This window comes from Chelonoidis abingdonii, chromosome 3 (genome assembly GCF_003597395.2).
Source record: "Chelonoidis abingdonii isolate Lonesome George chromosome 3, CheloAbing_2.0, whole genome shotgun sequence".
Taxonomy (NCBI): domain Eukaryota; kingdom Metazoa; phylum Chordata; order Testudines; family Testudinidae; genus Chelonoidis; species Chelonoidis abingdonii.
This window is the reverse complement of record NC_133771.1, coordinates 214,435,180-214,458,270: the sequence shown is the minus strand read 5'-3', so window position 1 is coordinate 214,458,270 and position 23,091 is coordinate 214,435,180. Positions and strand designations below refer to the sequence as shown.

General features: G+C 45.1%; 2 protein-coding genes across 4 annotated transcripts in view; one reads left to right on the top strand and one right to left on the bottom strand.

Annotated features, from left to right (window-relative positions):
• Window positions 1-1,047: 1,047 nt before the first annotated feature.
• On the top strand, window positions 1,048-5,357 carry TMEM178A (transmembrane protein 178A). Its single transcript, XM_032790847.2, has 3 exons — window positions 1,048-1,165; window positions 2,265-2,402; window positions 4,291-5,357. The coding sequence occupies exons 1-3, from the start codon at window positions 1,099-1,101 to the stop codon at window positions 4,530-4,532; spliced, it is 447 nt and encodes a 148-aa protein (XP_032646738.2). The 5' UTR covers window positions 1,048-1,098; the 3' UTR covers window positions 4,533-5,357.
• Window positions 5,358-6,324: 967 nt separating this feature from the next.
• The window catches only part of LOC116831077 (two pore channel protein 2-like), a 29,094-nt gene continuing 12,327 nt past the window's right edge, over window positions 6,325-23,091 (bottom strand). Inside the window, exons 6-20 of one of the 3 annotated variants that reach the window (XR_004375125.2) lie at window positions 21,938-22,056; window positions 21,563-21,664; window positions 20,563-20,689; window positions 18,385-18,586; window positions 17,084-17,228; window positions 15,006-15,191; window positions 13,465-13,529; window positions 12,719-12,806; window positions 11,853-11,922; window positions 10,986-11,205; window positions 10,630-10,720; window positions 9,772-9,885; window positions 8,660-8,778; window positions 7,608-7,776; window positions 6,920-7,007 (exon numbers count right to left, since the gene is read on the bottom strand). Coding sequence is in view for 2 of the 3 variants with exons in the window: in XM_032790834.2 (XP_032646725.1) it covers window positions 6,862-7,007; window positions 8,660-8,778; window positions 9,772-9,885; window positions 10,630-10,720; window positions 10,986-11,205; window positions 11,853-11,922; window positions 12,719-12,806; window positions 13,465-13,529; window positions 15,006-15,191; window positions 17,084-17,228; window positions 18,385-18,586; window positions 20,563-20,689; window positions 21,563-21,664; window positions 21,938-22,056 (1,794 nt within the window). In the remaining variant the exon portion in view is untranslated. Of the gene's footprint in view, window positions 7,008-7,607; window positions 7,777-8,659; window positions 8,779-9,771; window positions 9,886-10,629; window positions 10,721-10,985; window positions 11,206-11,852; window positions 11,923-12,718; window positions 12,807-13,464; window positions 13,530-15,005; window positions 15,192-17,083; window positions 17,229-18,384; window positions 18,587-20,562; window positions 20,690-21,562; window positions 21,665-21,937; window positions 22,057-23,091 lie in introns of all 3 variants that reach the window. The other 2 variants (XM_032790834.2, XM_032790835.2) reach the window with 2 other exon arrangements.

Here is a 23,091-nt window from a genome sequence, read left to right as displayed (position 1 = left end):
TCGTCCAAGCACTTAAGACAGGACTCATGCGGGTCTCCTGTGGGCATCGGCCTACGACAGGCTGCGCATGGTTTGGTGCCCGGTACCGGGGTAGGGGAAGGGGCTAACCCCCGACCCCTTCTAACTATCTACAAAACACTACTAATAGAACGATAACTAACTACTAACTACTGTTAAAAGTTCAACTATGTACAGAATTCAAGAGAAAACGAGTGAATCGCTAGGGAGGTGGAGAAACAGTTAGACTGCGCTCCACAGTTCCAACGACCGACACGGGCGGTAAGAAGGAACTGAGGAGCGGCGGATATGAGCAAGCACTCGAAGAAGAACCCTTTGATTCAAGGTCTCACCCTGTGTCTGACCTCCTTCGTCAGACCCAGGTGAATCCTGACTCCTTCCAACAGCCAGCACTTATCACCCAACCTCGTACCTTTCCAGTCCTTTGATCTCAAGCTGGGGGATTGTTGTTCTCTAAGGAGAGATGGGGAAGTCTTTATCCAAAAGTCATTGGTTGCTAGTGTCAATGTCCTGTCTGAATCCCATTGACTTTCAGTGAGATTAGGGCTCTTAATTGCCTACATTTCTTTTGAAAAATGGACTTAAACTCCTAAATCACTTAGGTGCATTTGAAAATTTGATCCCACATTCCTGGGACCTTGTGAGTCTGGGTCCCCTCCAGCGTCTTGTGGGGGGAGAGGGCTGCTTAGGAAATGGCCCCAGAGTGAACACAGAGCAGCAGGTGGGTGGGTGCACATCCACGTGCATGTGAACTCTCCCAGCCTGAGGAGCTTGCACATCTCTCACTAGTGTCAAGCTTCTGCCATTTATAGGGAGAGGGGGCGTTGGGTGTTCAGAACTGGAAGTGCAGGGTAGAAGCTGTGAGGTAGTCTGTGGGCACGGGGAGAGCAAATGGGGAGAAGGAAGTGTGGACTAATTGTATTAAAAGACAATTTTCAGCCTAGCTGTCAATGTTTAACACAGTGTTCTCTGGGGGAACCTGCTTGGTTTTTAGCCAGCAGGTTAATGAAGTCTCTTTCTTCCTTTCCTGAAGGTATTGTTCAGAGATGCACAGCTATCAAATACCACTTCTCCCAGCCAATGCGCTTACGAAACATTCCATTCAACTTAACCAAGACCATCCAGCAAGATGAGTGGCATCTGCTTCGTAAGTACACAAATTGTCAGCTCTCATCTGGAGATGCACAAGTTTCTCCATAATTCTGTCAGTGTTTCACATGAAAAAGCAAGACAACGCGCTGATCTGTAGATAGGGTTTGCCATGCTGAATGAGACCAGGGCTCTGTCTAGTCCAGTAACCTCTCTCTGGCCAGTGGCCAGTATCAGACACTTCAAAGGAAGGCGTAAGAAATCCCATAATAAGCATATATGGAATAACCGATCTACAGGTAACCCCCATCCTTTACAAGTTGGCTTATGCCTTGAAGCATGGCTGTTTATATCCCTTCTAAATCTTTTTTTTAATTTTAAATCTCATCTGATGTAGCTTTGGATGTTCTTGTTATTCATATAGTTGGTTAGTCTTTTTTTGATTCCTGGTAAACTCTTGGCCTAAATTGTAACTTGTGACAATGAGTTCTACAGGCTAACTGTGCAATATGTAAAAATGTATTTGTTTCTATCTATTTTAAATTTGTTGCCTCGCAATTTCATTAGATATCCCCTCATTCTGTGTTATGAGAAAGGGTGAATAGGAACCAACCCCTGGTTTAATTTTTCTGTACTGCTCACTATATTCTATACCTCTGTCAAGTCCCCTCTAATTCCTTTCCTGTCTAAACAATCCCAATCTTTTCATTCTCACTCTAAAGTTAATTTTTTTTCATGCCCCTAATCCTTCTTGTTGTCTGTCTCTGAACCGCTTGTTCTCTAAGATAGGGTGACCGGAACTGGTATTCCAGGTCAGGTTACATTGTTGGTGCAGGTAGTGATATTAGAACACTTCCAGTATTACTTTCTGTTCCATTGCATCTGCATCTAAACATTTTGTTTGCTCTTTTAACCATTGCTACCCATTTAGGAGGGTTGTTTAGTCAGCTATCCACTCTGGAGTCCACATGTTCTTCCTGAGTGGTCACAATTAATTTAGAACCCAGCTTTGCCTATGAGTGGCTCGAAAGATTCTTCCAATACGCATTACCTTGCATTTACCAACAGGGCTTGTAAATAGTTCCTTGCCACTCTCTTTTTTGCTCTCAGCAAAAGGATTGTGTTTAATCTCTGCTCTACTTCTGATATGGAAACAGATTTAAGAAGAATCACGGCTGGTTTTCTGGGCATGGCAGCAGCTGTTCTTCTCTGTGGATGCGTCATAGCGGCAGTCAGTTTCTTCTGGGAGGAAAGCCTCACTCAGCATGTGGCAGGCCTTCTATTCCTTATGACAGGTATTGTGCCATCTTTGTGTGCTAATTACAAATGAAGCTCTTGATTAGGTTTCTCTTTGGTAGACTGTGCTTGTTATCCATCAGCAGAGAACACCTTCCTTTGATCTTTCCAGTTAGAACTGACTTTCCACTGCAGCTGTTCAGGCAGATGTCAAAAAAGCAGGCAAGATTTTTTTGAATATTGTATGAGAACAGAAAGGGACCATTTAATTTTTTCTTCCAAAAAAGGGAATAAAAAGATTGTCCTTCACACTGCATACTTGTGCCTGGGAGAAAGAAGAGGTAAGAGCACTCCATTATAGCGCTTGCACAGACTGCAAACTCTAGGACCAGGCATGCAGGGGCAAGTGGGCATTGTGCCATTGCTTACTTCCCTGCTTGACCATCTGGATGGGGAAAAGTGGGCAGAGCGTTGGTCCCTTGCCTTCAATTTACCAGCCAGCAAACCTGAGACAGCATGGGAGGGTTTCATAATTTGCTGGGAAATGATTTCTTTCCAAAGCAAAGAGGGAGGCTGAGACTAAATTGTATTTGAGTTACAACGTCTGGCAGGGCTACTCCTGGAGGGGTGCAGTTTACACCCCTTCTTTTGCACAAGACTAGGTCTAAAGGCAAAATCTATCCCTAACTTCATGTTAGTGGGGAAGACTAGGGAATAGGTTCCCCTCCCCCCATTCCTTCTTTTTAACTCTGGCCTTAGAACAACGAAGGAGAAGTCTAAATTACAACAAAAGCAGCCGTTGTTCAGTTAAGTCAGTGTAACAATTTTATTTTTGTCCAAGTCGTTTATAACTTCTTGAAATTTTCACCCCTCAGGTTACCATTTTCCATCATTGGTCTTTTCCTAAAAATGAACTTTTTGGGGAAGTTTGAGGAAAAGTGTTCAGCTGTTTTTTCAGAATGAAGGTGAACAGGTGTTATTTGGTTCGTATTATTAAAAAAAAAGGTCTTTCAATGTATTTTTGCAAATAGCAAAAATGGCAAAGGATAGGAAATTCATTGTGGGAAAAGCCCTTACTGAGAAGCAATTATTTTGCCTGGTCTGGGGGAAATGTATATTGATTTGACCAAATTATAAACCTCTGAAAAGCACATACTGAGCATGTAGATTTTATTTCATAAACTTCTTAATTTTAAGCACCATAGATTTTATTCCATAAATTTGTAAAGTGCAAGCCTAAGGAAAAATGTATTGTGGCTGTATGTGTATAGCTAATTTCACTGCATAATGAAACATCTAGCCCAATAGATTGCTGCCAACCCAGGAGGGACACTCTGGACAGGGTGACAGCTCCTGCAGACAGATGTGGAGTGGCTGAGAGACAAGTAGCTTGTTCACATTAGAGCTGTGCTGGGGATGCATGGTTGAGTAAATTACATACATGCCCAGACTAGATTTTGTCAAGTGCATACAAAACTATTACCTCAGCCAGCCCACCATGGATCTTGTGAGGTGCAATGGGGCTGCTCTCAGCCATGGATTTTAAGGGGTGCAAGAAGAGGAGTCTCCAATATGAGTATGTTAGGCAGGCCTCATGACTCTACATGCTCTAAAAGCATTCCTCTGGGGTAACAACTGCAGCAAACCTTAAACCACTTGTATTAACCAAGAGCTTTTTTCCAACTACAAGAACTTACAGGAACTACAAGAAGTTACATTAAGTTCATAATTAAAATACAGAGCCAGTGCTCAAAGTCTTGTATAGTCAGGTAAGACCCTGAAACATTGTAAATGCCAGCGTTAATACCGCATGTTCTATCCAAGTAAGAAAACAGCTTTTGTCTAGTCTTTTGATTATATAAACTATTGTTTAACAGGGATGTGTTTGCTCTTTTATTTTTCCCAGGCTGTATAACTCTACTAACCCTGAGAATGTTTTGTCTGCAGGAATATTTTGCACTATTTCTCTGTGCACTTATGCAGCAAGTATATCATATGATCTAAACCGCCTACCAGCATTCATATATAGGCTTCCTGATGATGTGGAACATGGATACAGCTGGTCTATATTTTGTGCTTGGTGCAGTTTAGGATTTATAGTAGCAGCAGGATGTCTTTGCACTGCTTATCCATTTGTTAGCAGGACCAAGATTATTCATCTAAAATCTGCCAGAAACTCTTCTGTATGACTGCTTCTCAGAAGATGATCTTCTCTACCCTTGTTCAGTGACAGGCGAGCAATATTGTTCAAGGACTTACCCCCAAAAAAGTGAAAGGAAAGTTACGTTCAGGATTCCATGCACAAATACCTGCGCCTTTAAAATCTACCAGTCGGGAAACAAGAGGAGTTCTGTTCTGCTTTCTAGCTGACTGAAATCAAATAAAGGAAACACCTGCCCAAGGACAAGAATAGTAGGGGTAGCAACTGCTTCAGTCAATATACTGTGTATACATGTGTCTGAAAGGGGATGAGGCTATTCACACAGGACAAGTTAAATGGTTGGGGAAAACTGGGATGAGAAATTTAGGGCTATTTCTATTTTTCAAATGGTTGTAAATAAAGTAACTTATCAGAAGGGAAAAAAAAATCATTGCCAAACGAGTCCAAGTCAGAAAAATATGCTTTTCCTTTCTCTAGGATCATGGTTAATACACTTTAATGCAGCTTCTTCTGGATTTGAATTCAGGGGAGGGTTGTTAGGTTTCTGCTGTTGGATAGACCCAGTCTCTTCCCCTGTACCCCCATATGAATGTTCTTTGTCAAAACAAGAATCTTGCTTGGTTTCATTTCCCTTTGTACTTTATAAGTAACCAAAAATGTTGATTATTTATATAGATGAGAGATTCATTCATTCCCACTGATAATGTTGGAAGTTCTCTGTTGTGAAGCTTCAGCATCTTTGTGTTAAACTACAATTCAGTAGTAAAACACCTCCCTCTGCAAACACTGTGTCTGTGTTGAGTAGAAGTTAGGGGGCTTAGAACTGGGTTCTCTTGAAGGTGGTGTAACTCAAAGCTGAATGTGAATCATTACTGCCGGGTTTCTAGTGACAGGGTAGTCACAGATCCAGTCAAGCACCCCTCCTGGTTCTCGCTAGACTGCTGTGAAAGGCAATCCAGCTTCTGGCTCCCAGGTTAAGCCTCCAGACTCTGAACAGACCCCTTGACACTGCCCTTGTGAGCACTACCTCCTCCTTCCCCCTTTCCCCCCCAGAGATGTAAAGATTCTTCACTTGCAACTGCAGCATGAAAGCACAGCACAATCTCACAAGCCTCCCTCCTTGCCCTCGGGCACTGTTCTGGGCTCAGACTTTTGAGTTAGTAGAAGCAACAGAGGCATTCGGGGACCAGTTGTTCCCTTTTGTAACCTCAGCTTCAAATGTTTGGGGGTAGAAGAGGGAGATTGATGCTTGTGGGATGGGGGAGGCGCTCACCAAGAGCCAACTTTGGGTTGTCTGGCAATGCACAATGTACATAGGCAACTCCCTCCACAAACTGCTAGTGACAAACCTGTTCCTGTTTCCTTAGGGCAAGTCCTGGAAAGCTGTGTGGCCCCTGTATGAAAGTGAAACCAACTACACTTTCCTTCTTACCAACACTGTATTTATACAGGCTTATCCCAAATGAGTGCTTGCTTACTCTGAGTAGATTAGGTGTCTCTTTACAATGGGATACTTCATGTGCTTTAACAAACAATGGTTTGAGGCTCTTTGCAAACTCAGGCAGACATCTCTGCATCAATTAAGTCTGGAGACCATGACATGACTATTTCTTTGCAACCAGAACAGCTAGAGCCTTTTTTGATGAAAGTGGAGCCTCTACAGAGGCTCATCTGCACGCACCCCTCTGAAGTACAGTGTTTCAGGCTGTTTGGATTTGCCCACAGCTGTGGAATATTAGCAGCTGAGAGAGGTTAAGGTACTGGCCAACCTCTGCCCACCCCCCACTTAGCTGCCATGGTTAATTAGCCCTTTGAACACAGGTCCTGGCAAGGGCGAGTGAAATAGCACACGAAGGAGCAGCTTTGTGCCAAACTGGCTCTTGTATCATTTTTATTTTAGCTTACACATTTATCCAGAGTCTTGACTGGTAATCCATCTAAAGTCACTGCACTAGAAAGTTTCCAGTTATAAGTAGCTAAATATTCCTTAACAAGGTCAGAGTTTTAAACAATATATGTAATGCTACAATAGTTTTAGGTAGCATGATCTCTAAGTAAGATACACACTTTTCTTAACACTCCATGAGCTTTCCTTTTAGGAAATACTTTCCTTTCCAGGATTTCTGTGGACTTTTACTCCCTGTAAAACTGATCAAATCTGACCCAGCGTGCGACCAGTTTGCTGCCACTTTAAATATAACCTGTCCAATGTGCAGAAGAGCATCATTATGCAGACGTGCTCTAAAACTCGAAGGATCTCGTACATGACAGTGCCAAAGTTGTATGAGCTGGAGTCAGAGCAGAGATCTCTTAAGTAGTAAGAGAGACAGCTAGTGTTTCCCCTTCTGTTCTCCACACTATGCAGCGCTGTCAAAGGTGGGATTCTTTGGGTAAACATCAGCAGGGGAGAGGTTTAAGATTTCTTCCACTGATGGCCCATCATCTTCTGGTAGTATCTCTGCCTCAAACATACGCTGAAGCAAAGCATCAACTGTCCTGTACCCTAAGAAAAAAAAAAAAATACATTGGTTTCTATAGTGACCTAAGCTATTAGCTAGTCCCTTGATTTACTTTATGCTCAAAGGCTGAGTGGTCAAGTCGAGTCATTTTGGTGATCTGTTCCTCACTGGGTGAAAAGTCACTGAGGTGTCTACCCTGCCGGTTTACAGCCCCATTCCCCAACAAACAAAGGCAGCTCTTTCAGTCAGCATGTGTTATTTACCAATGTAAAAACATACATGTGAGAACCTCCCTCTGTAGGACTGGTCCCTACAAACACACATTTTCTAGTACTTTGTCCAATAACTATTTGAACATCCTGAACAAATCCACAGTGAAAAACCAAAACAGTTTTCATTAACTGCTGCCCTTTCAAGAGATTTTTTTTAAATGAAGCAGTTTTGATAGAGCACTTGAAGAAATAGGGAGCTCCATACGAGGCCCCTAGACTCAGGCTTTCAATCAGTTTGTGTGTTAAACAGTGACTCCAGGCTTATAGTGAGCTTCAACTGGATTCACTAGGAAGCAGCCAAGATACAGGGAGACAGTTTCTGGGAGGGAAGGATGAGCATTAAACCAAGCAGTAAGAGTTGCAAAGAGTTACCAAAGAGCCTCAGCCAGGATAAAAGTGAAGTGGATAGAAGGAGAAAACAGCAACAGAGAGGCTTCCTAACATCTGGAGAAGCTGAACCACCAAGACTGTTCCTTGTGTAAGTAGCTACTGCAGGCAATGAGCTCGTGCTGTAAAGCCCAGAAGCTTGACAAAGAAAGTGCTATAATAAAAACAGCATAAACACTATTAGAATCTGACTGGGGATGCCAAAAGCCCCCAAATGCATTCTGATTGGCTGTTGGGCCTGATGGTGCCATATTTAATCACAAACGTGGGTGTGCTCGGATGAAAGAGGTGCTGGGGGCTCAAGCAATTTTTTACTTTCATAACTGACGCAGCAAGCATAGAGGTGCTGGGGCTATGAACTGCCACGCCAAGAGCCCCGGCAAAAATTAAGTACTGCCAGTGCCCATCATACTTCATGGACGAGAAGATATCCGAGGGTTGGAAATATTCCTAAAGAGATTCCTTGATCCCAGCCTGCCATTTAAAGGGGATTTTGATGAAGTCTCTAGGTGGGGTTTAGCTGCAGAGAGAGACAGCTACACCTATATCAGCTTCCTCTGCCACTCCAATGCAGGGCGGCTCCCCTCCCTGCCTTGGGACCTGGAGTGCCCTGGAAATCTGTGTTTGATGAGATCAGGGGAGAATTAAGGTTTTGAACAGCTCATCTCACCAGGAGTGGCTTCTCCTAGAGTCCCACTAAGCTTTCTTTTTTAAATGGTCAAGTTAACATGCCATCCTGTAATGGCGACGGTGCACGAGTAGGCTATTGAAGAGGGGCTCAGTCGAGTAGAGGCACACTGCATCTAAAAACACACACAGCACAATGGCCTGTGAGGGTGCACTCACTGACTCATTGCTGTGGGCTGATTAATGCCAATTCACAGCAATTCAGTAAATCTGTTTGCCAGCCCCAGGGGTCTTCTAGCTGCAGTTCACCACCCTGGAATATTTGCAATCTCAAGAGAGACCTGACAGACAAGCAGAGAATTCAGCAGTGGATTCATTCCCCAGAGAAGAGCCTTTGGGAATGGACTTACTTTTAGAAGCTATTTTAAACATCAGCCCTTTAGACTTTTTCTTGGTTATTTCTTCCCCTCCGAGGTCATTCTCACTGGTTTCCATGTTGTCTATTAGTTTACCATCACGTAGTTCTTCCCTTTAAATAAAAAAAAAATATTTAAAAAAAAAAAAGGGATATATATATCCCTATGAAGCCACTTTAAAATGCACTCCAGTGCTCGCCACGAGTCCATGGACTGGACTGGCTCTCCCAGGCTCTGGCTATTAGGGCTTGGAGCCCCAGCAGTCCCTCCCACAAAGGCCACTCTGCATGCAAAGCGGAGCATGGCTCAGAATCAGTGGAGCAGACCCTGCAATGCAGGAGCAGAACCCCCACACCTCTGTCAGGAGGGAAGAGAGAAGGAGAAGGAGAAAGAATGGGAAAAGGTTGCTTTCTCTAACATACAACCAACTGCTGCTATTGACAGACTTTCAAGGGGCTCAGTGAAATGCCGGCCTCTTACAGCAAGGAGCAGGTGCCTGTCTGCCTCCCACCTTGCAACTGGGAATTAGCAGAGACGTCTGTCCAGAGAAGGTCTCATTTTAGCTGTTAGCCCCTTATGGGCCAAGTCAGCTGCCTGAGCTCACACTCCTTTGCCCAAGCCATGTTCTAGGCTAAGTTTTAAAGGAACTACCGTCACACCTTTCAATCAGAGTCCAGATGTGCACTGCAGCCTGTCTAATGGGGGAAATTGGACAGTCTCTGAATACAGTATCTAGAGCAGCCTGAGGCTGTTTTACTGATTTCACTAAAGTAGCTCCCTGAACATCCCTCTCTGCCAAAGGCAGGCAATGGATGTGTGCGCGCAGGAGGGAATGTGAGAGAAAGGGGGGAGTGTAGGTAAGAGAGCCGATGCAGAAGAGTCACCTGTTCCTTTTCAAAGGCATCTGATCACCACAAATGGTGGGGAGGCTATGAAATGGAACTGAACTCACCCAGGAGACTCTGGAAACCTAGATCAGATGCCTCAACTCTTGTATTTCTCAGTTGCACATCACTAAGGACAATCCGATTACACTTTCCATCAGTAACTGGAGGTGTTGAGAGACCCACCCCCAAAGTACCACCTTTCCCCTGTAGTTTACTTACTCTTGGATTCCTACTCCCAGCTCTTGAATTTTCCTCTCAATGGCAGTTTCTACTTCACTCTTTTCCAGGGAGTACTCCACAAAGAAAGCTTCTAGGATAAATGCTATGAGGATACTGAAAGGGGGGGATGGGGAGGGGAAAGACATGCTGTTTGTATAATCCTGCCTATTAGTTACATGCCCAATGTTTTTGCAGAACAAGCCCTCGCATTATTCATGGATTTCTGCCATAGCAGACTGTGGAATTCATGGTCCATCAGTGCACATCTCAGTGCCTAGATACTGTGGAAATGCCCCCAGAACAACAGATAACCCTGGCTATTTGCCAAAGACCCTCCCCACCCCCTATGTGTCTTCATGGCCTGTCACTGAACAGGGATGGAGGAACGTGCAGAGTCCCAGTTAGATTTGCAGCTAGACACAGTTAATTCTTATTCTTTAAAATTCCATCCCCAAGCAGCACTTTAAAGAGTTAAGTGCTGTTGTCCATGAGACTCATTTAGGGCTTGCTGCCTCTCTCCTCTCTAAAGCATCCCCAGTCCTTCCTCCACGGGGGACACAAAATCCTCCATTCCTTACTGCCTAGTCTGTTCCATCTTCTAAGGAGGAAGAATCGCCCTTTTCATCTGTAAGGTGTCCCCGGGCTCAGTACCTTTTCATGCATCCATCAGCAGGAGGCATTTGCAGGGAAACCACCGAAACCCAGAGCCCAGACGTATCATCCCAACCACACAACAGAGCTCCAGCCACCCAGGCAGTAAGAGCCGCATGAACATATTATCTCAGGCCTTCAGCCTGCTATGGCTCTCAGCCCCATGCTTTCCTGCCCCCCAACAGATGGAAATGTCACTGAACTTACTTTATGATCATGATCACCACCACAATGTGGAAGGCAATGAAGTACAACTTGGCAGCCTGATGAGTGACCAGGGCAAACCCATTGGCAAGAAGTATAAAGTTAAGGACCAGGACAGATAGGGAATGTCTCCCTGCTGAGAACACTCTGCTTGGGACAGTCAGGATGACGACAAGACACGACACATTTGAGCTTCCCTTGATGACACTTCCTAGTTAAAAAAAAACTTTACTGAAGAGAGTTAAGAGCTCATTTCTTTCTCCATTTTGACCCCATTGAAGTCAATGGCGTGGGGTATTTTTCCATTGACTTCTGTGGGCTCTGGATTGGACCCTGTGTTATAGATACGGAAAGGATATCATGCCACTGATTGACGACAGTTAGCTCCATCAGAACAACGAATGAAGATGTGATGTCATTGAAGTTGTTCTTGCAGTATTTGGCTCGAGCAAACAGAGAATCTTTTAAGGCAGGGTTTCCGCATTCCAGGGCATGATGGGCAGTGGAATTCCTGGGAAAGAACTGGATTTTCCCCTGGAACAGTTCCATGCCAATGATAGCAAACATGTAGTATACCACCTATGGAGAGAGACCCATTCCCATAGGTGGCAGTGTCACATGACAGCTTTACCCAGCAGAGTACAGAAGCATCCAGGGATTCCATTATCAAATTCCCCAATGCACATTCCACAATGCACTTCCCAGATTCTGTACCTAAATACTGGGCCACTTGAGCCAACTGTGGCTTCTCTCCGAGACCCTTTTTGAGGATGGCTGGTACTAGAAGATTAACAGAGACTTAGTCCAAGAAGTAGTGATTCCATACAAGGTTTACAAATAAACTAAGCACGGAGGGAGAAGAATTTTGAACTGGAATCTAAGTTGATGGAGGTGGGTTTTTCCAATTTATCATTTAATTTTATTTTATTTTTTCTGGGAGAGGGAGAGGAGGGGAGAAATGCACAGCAGCAGCAAGCAGATTATAATATTATATATCCTGAACTAGCAGCTAGGGAGAACCAGATCCCGCTAAATAGCTTTATGCATAAATAATCCTGGAAATATTCAGGTCCACACATACAGCCTTGATTCTGGCCTGAAAGTGACCGCTCTGAAGCTTTATAGTTTGCCTTTTCAAGATAAAAAAAAATCGGAATTCTAAGGAAGACAAGGTCATGCTACAGCAGCAACTGCTGCACTTCAGAGTTAGTGTCCAGGGTGCTTACCAGAGCCAACCCACCAAAAGTCAGCATTGTCGGCACAATGTTTATGAGCGTATTCATGATGACCCGGAATCTAGAAAAAAAGACAATTCATGAGACCCCCCAGGCCCAGACGTTTATTTAAAGAGATATTCCAGGAATTCCTGATAGTTGGGGGACTCCATTGTTCAAAGAGGCACCATTTTGTTTTGCAGGGGTGAGAGAGAGAAAAGTGGTGGCAGATCTCAGAGATCACTGGCTCATTTGCCTCTGCTGATTGTTGGTGTCATTTCTCTGCCACTGTCCCACATTAATGCAGAATGGGGCTGGGGTGTAGGCTTGATCCTGTTTAACACCATCTGCCTGCCTGCCTGCTGCTGGGCAGCCTTTTGTGGCTTCCCCATTTCACAAGGCCAGTGCCTGGTCTGCTCTAGTGGGCTCTCGCTTAGGTGTCTGAGTGAGTGATGGGGCTTATTCCTGTTTGAGAAGAGAGCTGCTAGCGGCCCTTAAGCCCGGTCTACACTTGAGTTCCATTGGTACAAACTTTGTTGTGTTGGGGATGATGTAACACCAACGTAGTGGTGAATCCTTTAGCAAGGATGCAGTTTATGCCAGGATAAAGGTGCCTTATTCTAGTACAACTTAGTCTCATTCCCATATGGAAATAACTACACTGGTATCAAAACCCCTTTGCAAAGCTGTGCAGCCCTTGTAAAGCCATAGGGCAGCATGGATATAGCCAGCAACACCAGTATTGCTTGTGTGTGTCACCAAGGGCTCGATCTACTCAGCTGAGCAGATGTTAGCTGGCTGGGAGACCCGGTCCCCTGCCAGCCTCTGGATCAGCTCAATGCAGTGGTATAAGGCTACAGCCCCGTTACATTCTTTACCTTTGAATGCTATCCACAATCCTGATGAGCCGGAGGACTCTCAGTATGAAGACAATATCCAGCACTTGCTGGCTGTTGTATTGACTTGCTGAGGAAGAAAGCAGCACCAGCAGCTTTTAGCATACATGATCTCCAATACTTCCTTGTTTGCTTAAGAGAAAGACTAATTAAACCACTAGGCAAAGCACAGAAAGTGTCCCCCCCAACCAGTCACAGTACAACAGCAGAATGAGACAGAGCCCTGAGCAGGGTGTGCATCCCAAGAGGTTCTATTTCTATCATCCTCAAAGAGGTGTACACAATTCCAGTACATGACACTTCAGATTCTGACTGGAATGGATGGTATGTATTTCAAAACCCAAAATAAAACAAAGGGGTTTGTTTCTGCCCCCCCCCCCCCAGCATAGAGGTAGTATTTAATTTAAATGAATACCTTTCAGTGCTATTACATACATAGCTGGAACAAACACAAACTATGTTGTAATCTAAACAATGTTACCTACTCAAAGGGTACAGATTATGGGTTCATTCTCCCCCCGACTGTTATTTAAGTCTTTTTAATACTTCCCCCTTCCCCAAAACATGCAGAATTCTTCATAAGTTTCAATGGAAACCATGAGTCGAGAGTAATATTAGGAGATAAATCTTAAACAAAAACAAAAAGCCCACCACATAAGCTACAAGTGCCTGAGACATTAACAGCCTGCTAATGCCACAGAAGGTTTAAAGTGTAATGCTGGTCCTACCTGATTTAAGTGAAGTGTTGAGAATCGTAGCTATTAGAGCAGCGATAATGATGGAGGTGTCAAACCTAGCGTTGATGGAAAGAATTCTGTTACACACAAGGAAGTGCAGTGCAGGCATTTAGATATTAATAGTGATGGACACGATACAAGGCCTTAATCTGCAAACACTCAAACGTGTGCTTAAAGTTAAGCACACAAGGATTCCTGCCAAGCCAGAGGAACTATACATGGGCTGGAGCGTTTGCAGGTTTGAGCCCTAAATGGCTGGACTGTGACCTCTTTGGGGCAGGGACTGCATTTTATTCAGAGTTTGTACAGAATGCCTAGCACAGCAGACCCAGCCCCAGTCAAGGCTCTTTGTGTTACTTCATGCACTGAAACAGCCATCCTGGACTAAGCAAAGTTTCTACATTGGACATACAGTTTGCAGAGATGACCTGCAAGAGCTGGGAGGGGAGGGAAATGGCTTACACTTCTTTGGTTATTGCTTCTTTACAGTGGGTAAGAGACCTAGAATGTCTTTACATTAGCATTTCAGGCCCAGTCTGTGCTACAAGTCTCTGGACAACTGGAAAACTAGTAGGTTCCAGTATCACAGGGGGAGAAGAACCCAGCTAATGAGAGGGGTGAGGGGATTCTTGTATTGACTGTTGGAACCAATGGCTGTTTCTGTTATCAGGTATTTAAGTCCTACCCCACTTCTGATTTAAAGTATGATAAAGCTCTTATACCTACAAGCCCCAATGGGTCTGCCAGCAAGTCAGTGACAGCCAGGGCTTGACAGTCCCAATATTTTTAGGGCAAAGAGGATACACACAAGAGCTATCACCCCACTTCCAGACCTTCCTGCAGTAGTATTAAAAAAGTAGCACAAACCCAATTGTTGAAAATGTACATTCCTTTTTAAAGACAAGCCACCCCCCTCGCCCCCACTCTGGTACCAAGAAACCAGTCCAGTTTTCTAATCTTGTACTCCAATTTGAGTTTAGAGCAGGGGCGGCTCTAGACATTTCGCCGCCCCAAGCACGGCGTCATGCCGTGGGGGGGGGCGCTCTGTCGCTCGCCAGTCCCACGGCTCTGGTGGACCTCCTGCAGGCGTGCCTCCAGAGGGTCCGCTGGTCCCGCGGCTCCAGTGCGGGACCAGCGGACCCTCCGCAGGCATGCCTGCGGGAGGTCCACCAGAGCCGCGGGACCAGCAGACCCTCCGCAGGCATGCCGCCGAAGGCACCCTGCCTGCCGCCCTCCCGGCGACCAGCAGAGCGCCCCCCCCCCAAGCACGTGCGTGGCATGCTGGGGCCTGGAGCCACCCCTGGTTTAGAGCATTTCTCTTGCCATCTCATGTTTGCAATAGCTTTAGTTATATGCTGGTTATGCAAGCATGAACTTTACTAATCTAGTGCTGGTTGTTTTTACAAGAAGAATCTAATTCTAGTAAGAGGCTGAATGTATAGTGTCTTTGGCTGCAAAGAGAAGAAAGTTGCGAGACATTCTTCCTATATCCCCTCTACTCTCAAACCACCACAACTCAGTGCCCTACTTACCAGTTCCAGAACTGGGTCTTCGCAAAGAATGCCCTGGGTTCATACGTATACACTTTCAGGAGGATCTCGAGGATATATAAAGAAAGGAAAACCCACTCTGCATAGGAAATCAATGGGTTTTCCTCATCCAAAGCAATGAATACGGCGTTTATTAGAATGATTACATCATAAGTCCAAACAAAGCCCCTGCAAGAAGTGAGAGGGAGGAAAAAAATAAAAATAAAAAAAGTTTGCTTCTCCCTATGAAGGTTTAAGATATATAAAATATCCCTCAGAAGACTCCCCTGTGACCTTAAGAGCCCTTCAGTGCAGCTCTCCCTGCCAGTTTGCACTGTTGTGTAGTTCTGAATGTTGTTTAAGATTTCAAATGAAAGCCAGTGGCACACTAGTCATTAATATCATTGCAAAATACATCAACACTAGATAAGGAATTACAGATGCTTGCTGATACTATGCTTTAAAGTTTGATCAAACAAACAGAAAACCAGGTTTTCTTCCAGACAAGAGGAAGGACAGTTACCTCCATCTCTAATGGGAACTGTCTCAGGCATGACCATGTTCAATGGGTAGTTCATTTGAATCAGAGATAAAAACAGGAAGAACAAATTAATAGGAGGTTCTGAAATCAGCACGGAAACACACTCCCATCTTCACCCCAGTGATTCATCCTGACTCTGGTGAATATCAGGAGAAGCAAAAAGATGTTTGTTATCCACCACTTAGGGGGCCAGCATTCTTTGTATCCATGAAAGGTGGATCCCCTACCATGCAGGTGGGTGCTGCTGAACGGGTGCCTTAGATAGCTTTCTTATCTTAGTCAAGGATTGTAGCCGGTTAAGTTTTAGTGACTTGAAGAGTGTTATACATCTGTCTTATTTGTAACCATTTCTGCTTTTAGTTTTGCTTAGTCTTCCTTTCAGTTCTCAGTTAATAAACTTCTTGTTTTATCATAAGCACAAATCAGTGCTGTTATATTAAGCAAAGTGTGAATTCCTGGTTAAATCAAGCAAGCTGGTGTGTACATGGTCTCTAAGGAGAGAGTAAACTTGCTAATTTGTGAGTGTCCAGCGACGGGGCTGGATGTTGCAGGGAGACACTTCTCCAGTTTCAGAACTGATACACGCCAAGGCCTAACCTGCATGGCAAAAGTTAAGCCTGGCAGAGTCCTGAGGAATCTGTGGCGCCAGTTAAACTGGGAGTGGCAGGGAGCTGTCAGAGTTTAGCACCAGCAGATTTCTTTGATGCTGAGGCAGAGAGGTAACAAGGCGACACACAGTTCTGGATGTTCCAAGAAAGCCTCTCAACCCTCCCATCCACATCCCCATTTCCCAGTTACAAAACCAGCTTTGCCATATATCAGCCAGGGTTTCAGTTTAAACAGCCTTTTCCCTGATGGAGAATTTAGGAGAGATGATGTAACTTAACCTTATATTTGAGAAGCCAGTTACTGCAAGTGTGTATATTCAGTTGTTGACAAGATCTAGCTTTCAGGGATGTTGAAAGTTCAGTCTGCATCAAACCAAACAGCGCTCATAAATAGATGTGAGATGCCCAGAAGAGTAGAAAGGAATTGGAGAAAATTAAACATCAGATTGAGCCCTAAATTAGCTCTTGATTCCAATTTAATAGGGTTTGGTGAAATGGAGCACAATACCACTTTACTACAGAGAGACTGCTGGGTTATTATAGGTTTTCATACCTAAATTCAGATTTCTTTTGAGCAAGGCTTTATTTTCAAGACAGAACATACAGCAGATCTGCTGTAGAATACTTGTGATATCATTCAGTGCTTACAGCATGACTGAGTTAGAGGGACTGGAACATGAAAGTGGGGATTTTCAGTAGCACTCAGCATTGGTCTAACTCCTACTCAAGTTAAGGATCAAACTCCTGTTGACTCAAGTGGGAGCAGAGTTATGCTAAGACTGCGCACTTCTGAAAAAAATCCCACCTGTAGCATTCCCCTTGTAGGGCTGGCATTTTCCAGCCTTCCATCCAGGTGAACACTTGTCCAGAGGTAAATGCTGGTTTGCAGCATCATTATGAGATGCTCATTGTGAGGGCAGAGACAGACTTACTTGTGTTGAACCATGCTGCGTATGAATAGGCTCACTGCTGAGTTATAAACATGGGGAATCCAGTGCTCCAGGGGGTGGGTTTGTATCCTCATTGCAATCACCTGGATGTTCAGAAGGTCTGCCAGACGCACAAAAGATTTTTTGTCTGTTGTGGACAGGAAAGATGCCAATTAGCCTACATGCATAATAAATAGCAGCATTTCATATTTGCAGAAATACAGGCCCTATGTGAAAAAGCAGTACACAGAGAACACACAGGACTCGACGTCCCAGGCATAAAAGGAGCTTCCTTCAGCCATGCTAGCTAGGGGCCCTTTTCACCTGTGCAGGGAGCTGTGGCATGAAGTTGTAAAGAGACTTGCTGGGGGGGGTGTTGAGAAGAGAAGAGAAGAGAAATCACATCTATAGGACTGATTTCACTCCTTGCGTGCCAAAATTTTAAACCTCCTCAAAAAAGCCAAATCTTTAGGCAAACATGTAGTGGTCAGATCACACATCCACAGTTAAGTAATCACTATTAACGTAAGTGGTTGCAAACAACATTTTTCTATTTAACAGGTGATAATTGAGGAATTTGCTGACAAATAAATGCTGTCTTTTTAGTAGCCCCCCTTGTAGATTTGTTCCTAGACAGAGGCTGAAAATCTGAAAGCACATTTAAAGTGCAAAAGAATTTCCAGACTGCATTAAATGAGAGCTCCATCGTTTCCAGAATCCTGTCTCTAGTAGTGGGTAGAACAAGATGCTCAAGAGGAAGGCACGAGAAACCCCACAGCAGGAAAACTCCCCCCCCCCCCCCCCCGCCTGTCACAGGTTATTTTCTTAACCCCCTTCATTGAGAGGCTGGCTCATGCCTGGCGGCAGGAGAATTTATATCCCTGATAAAGCCATGGCAAAAATCAGATTCTCTCATCTGTATGGAAAGAATTTTTTTTATGCCAAACATCTTTGGAGAGTCTCCTACACATTTATCACGTAGGAGTTTTAAATTTGAGATCATGAAGGCTCCAAGACACTCTGTGCATGGAAACAAAGTGGCCTAAGTGTTACAATTAAGTAGAAAGAATGTGTGAAAAGAAACTGAATGCTACAAGCTAAGGTAAGTGAGGTAGCAGAATATGCCTGGTTGAGAGTGTCACCAGTTACACAAAGCCAAGTGACTGGATGGGTAGATTTTCAGCATTCACTTCAGGTTGGTTACATATGGTACATTGAAAATACAGATCTCGCTGCTTAAGCCAAAACGTCCTCCCCCACCTCAGTAATGCCTCCCCAACAAGCGCTGGTTTACTGCTACTCACCTACATAACCTTTTTGTTCCTCATCTGATACTCTCAACAGGAGCTCTCGATGGGAAGTGCTGATATCTGGGGCCACTAGTTTGACGAGTTCCTTCCACTGGGCTTCTTGAACAACATACTCTGTGCCCTCCTTGACCTTTAGGATGTTGAAGGCTTCTATCATCTTGTGACGCTTCATGTAAGCAAGTTTGCGGATCTCATTCTGGAGGAGACAATGGATTTCAGATACCCAGAGGGTGGGTTTGTTTCCCTCCCATCTCCCAGTTATTTTTAAACTTAATGTAGTTTTGGGATATTCATGAATGCCAGATTTGTTCTTGCATTTCTATACTAGACTGCCAAGAAGGACTCTACAGGAAATGAACAGAGAGCAAAAGTTCCCAGCTGACAATGCTCCATTCAGCCAGAGAAGCAGAGAATGACCAATAGTCCAGAGTGACTCATCTGGCCAGCTGTGGAGCAGTTGCAGCAGGCTACTAGGAAAGTCCTGTCCTGTCCTCTGCTGTAGAGTGGTCACTAGCCCCTATTTCCTGCTCAGTCTATCAAAAGCTTCCCAGACATATTGAGGTAGGATCCATAGCAACAATTTGTGCCCATGGGACACCTCTTAGCAGGTTAAAAACCTTGATGGCTTATACTAGGCCTTGGAGGATGGCGTGCAATTGGGGGAGTGGGAAGAGTGTTGGTATGTAACGAACAGCATGGAGGGGTGAGTCACAAGGGCTTTATTATGGACTGGAAGGCCCTCAAGTTAGAGTAGAAGAGAAGAGGAGGGAATCGATTTAGACATCACATCAACGTTAACAAGTGAGGCCTCGGAAAGTGGCAGCTACCTATCTGATTTCTGTGGTACACAGATGGGAGATGATCCTGCCAACAGCAAGCTCCAGGAATTTGGGCAGAAGAGGCAGCCAACTTCATGCCCTACCTCCACTAGGCAGTCTGCCCAACAGACAGCATGCAGGGATGCTTTTCTGGCCTCCTGTTAGTGCATTTGGCAGGAGACCTTGTGTACAAGAGAGGACGGTTAGTCTGTTTATGAAAGGTCAGTGGAACTTTTAGCATTAGCCCTTTAACTGCAAGCACTAGATACGCTTATAGTGTCCTCATTTACCCCAACATTTGGTGGGTGCAACTAGAAGAGGGAAGATCTACACCACTCTGATTGAATATTGCATCCTCTGCTTTGTCCTCCTGCTAGTGCCTTAAGGGTATGTTACAGAGCAAACACACACTATGTAAAGTTGCTGCTGTGTGGCAGCTGTCTTCCAAGTAGAGACATTCTGGAAGGGAGGTTTTTCTAATGTTTAGCAGGAACAGTGTGCAAAGAGGACTGCACCTAATGTATTGACGAGCACACTCCCCCCGAGCATTTATTGTGAGAATTCAAAACAAGTGGTGATTGTGGCACTAGCAGCATTAAGTCATTCTGTATTTCTTATTTTTATTGCAGTAGCAGCCAGGAGCCCCAGGCATGGACCAGGACCCTGTGGTACAAGGTGCTGGGAGACAAACATAGAACAGGGGGACAGGCCCTGCCTAGAGAGCTTTCCTCTTCTCCCCACCTGGTCTTCTTTGACTGTAAGCTCTTCAGGACAGGGCCCATGTTTATACTGAGCCTAATGCCATGGGGTCTCTGGGTGCTAGTAGAACCATTAAGTGACATATGGAAACCTCATTAAATGGCTCTAAAGGATGGTTCAGAATCAGCAACTGATTAATCATACTGACCCCTGGAAAGGATGAGTGGCTGGCTGTGGGATGTTGCCTTGAGGACCCTTTCCTTGCAGATGCTCTGTGGGTCTCTCCCCTCTCTCCGCCCCCATCAATGAAAAACATTGCAGTACAACCCCACTACCAGGCTGTAACAGGAGATTTGCCATAATGCCAGCACCTTACAATTGTGCTGTAAGAAGGGTTACTGGATAACCAAAACCCCACTTGATGTCTTCTAGCACCAAAATAAAATCAAATCCCTGTCCAACTGATTTGGTGGCCTACTGCTGGGAGTTGGACTCACTCCACAAACCAGTCTGCACTGGATTCACAAACACCTGAGACTCTGAGGACCAGAAGAGGAAACAGATGTTGTCAAAGCAGAAGACTCTACCCATCTCTGCGTGGAGTGATGTTATTGCTATGCCCAGTTTAGGGAATGCTCTTCCTCGCACACTTTACCTTTAAATGTTTCCTGTAATTGTTGTACACAACAGCCAGGAAGACAGACATGAAGAGGTAGGTGTTGATTACTACATAGGTTATGAAGAACAGGGAATACCACCAACTGAAGTCAAATGCCGGCATCCTAGACGGGGAGAGAGTGGCTTTAGTCATTTTATAGTGAAAGCCGGGATTTATATATAGCAACAAAACCTCTGGGACAGCTTCCGACATGCTGTCTCAGGATACATTGCACCTTATAGGCATGACTGAAAGCAGCATTGGAACAGGTCAGTCTGAAATGCAACAAGTCAATCACGCCATAAGAATCACAAGCAGCATGTTCTTTGAGTCAAAATTCTTCCCGTGGGTGCTCATTTGCAACTGCTAATAACGTGGATAAGGGGAAATGTAGAATTTGTCCCTTGGGTGGACAGCAGAGGACGCTGCATGCTGCAGTCCTCTCCAGCTCTCTTGGTCCCAAGGCTATTGTACAATGAACACAGCTCCTGGTGTGGGGGATGGAAGAGAGAGAGACACTCTCACTGGTAAATACAATTCTGTATTAAAATGCTAAAAAGCCACAAAACCCTCATCAGGGTTTGGGTGCTGCCTGGAGGTGGGGACAGTCCCCACTGTGGTACAGGTTACAGGGCGAGGGGCAAGTCAGGCCACTCACCATCAGGACAAGGCTAAATGCTCCCACCTCCCCACATGCAGAGTCCATCCAAGCCAGTCAAATCACACAGTGCCCGGAGGCTTTTAGAAGTACTGTCCTTTTGAGACTTCCTCATTTCCTAGATGATATCATCTGTGATTTGAAGACCCAGAAAACAGAGAAATCCTTTTACGTTAAATATGGTGACAGACTCTGCATGTCTTTCCTTCTACTGCAGCGAGCTCCGGATTGGACCCCAGACTGCTGCTCCAGTTCTATGCACTATGCTGCGCTTCCTGGCTGCTCAAAGATAGGTTGGTGCACCTAGATTGCTCTGCAGATGCCAGGCTGGTTACGTACATGACATCAGGGCTGTTGGCTGTCGTCACCAGCACGTACAGATCAAATACGATTTCTAGGTAGTTTGTAAAATATGGAGATCCTTCCACTGTCCGGAGATTCCTGAAAAGGAAGAGGCACCATGAAATTACACATACAGATACCAAGTCACTGACACAGCTATTGCAGGGTGGTTGACACTGCAGTCAGACTCTCTACGGTCTTTATTTTTTGAAAGTACCCAATACCCACAGATGATAAAGCCAGTCATGGTTGCTCAGCAGTTCTGGAACCCCAGCCATACTTCATCTGCAGGATTTGGAGCCAGCAGATTCCCTCGGATCCAAAGCTTGAAACCCACCACACAGGGAACTCCAGAACGGAAAGTTCTCTCACCTGTCACCGAACAGCTTCAGAGCCATGAGAGAGAACATGAGGACGCTGAACATGAAGAGCAGGAAGACGTACGTGATCTCTGGCAGTGTGTTTCGTATACTGCGGAACACTCTCCGGATCTGCCAAGACACAACAGGGAGCATTTAGAAAACCAACTGCATCAGCTTTCCCCATGGTTTTCACACCGGAGTTTGTAGCTCCCCCCATGATCAGGCAGAGCAGGAGACAGGCGTCTTTCTGTTGACAGAAACTGATCTAGCCACCAGTTAACGATGCCCAACAGTAAACTCCACTCTGTGTCTTTACACAACCTGTTCCTCTAGGGCCCAAACTGGGCCTGGTCAAGCCAGATTGGCTGCCTGGTTCTTGGAGGATGCCATCTTGGCCCCCAGAATGTCAAAGCTAAGTCTCTAGCACTTATGTTTACAAAGAAAGCCTTCCAGCGTCCAAAGATGAACCAAGCGTAAGCTGGTGCAACAATATCTGCCTGAGTATTCTCAGGCTGTGCTGCTCTAAGGTCTCCCGTGTAGCCACTCTATGCCGGCGGGAGAGAGCTCTCCCACCAGCATAATTAAGCCACTCCCAATGAGTGGCTGTAGCTATGTTGGCGGGAGAACATCTCCCGCCAACATAACACTGTCCACACCGGTGCTTTTGTCAATGAAACTTACATTTCCCCACCACCACCACTTCCCTGACTGACAATAGTGTTAGTGTAGATAAAGCCTCCTCTAAGACACTAAATATGCCAAGCTTATAAAGCAAGTCAGCCTCTCACCCAACAGCTCCCCGGCAGGCAGGGGAAGAGTTGTTTAACATTAACCATGTGTAGGTCACTTCATGAGCCACAGCTGAACTGAGCTGTATCTAAATCAAAGTACGCAGGATGAAAGATTACACAAAAACATGGAGATTTCCCTTGGGGGAGAGAGGAATGGAGATGGGACCACACAAGACAGATGTTAAGTTATAAGACTGGCCTTGCTGGGTCAGACCAGTGGTACGTGTGGCCTAGCCTGACTTCTGACAGTGGTCAGAGACAAAAGCTTCAGAGGGAATAGACAGAACAGGGCAATCAAGTGATCCATCTCCTGTTGTGCACTCAGCTTCTAGCAGTCAGAGGTTTAGGGACACCCAGAGCATGAGGTTGTGTC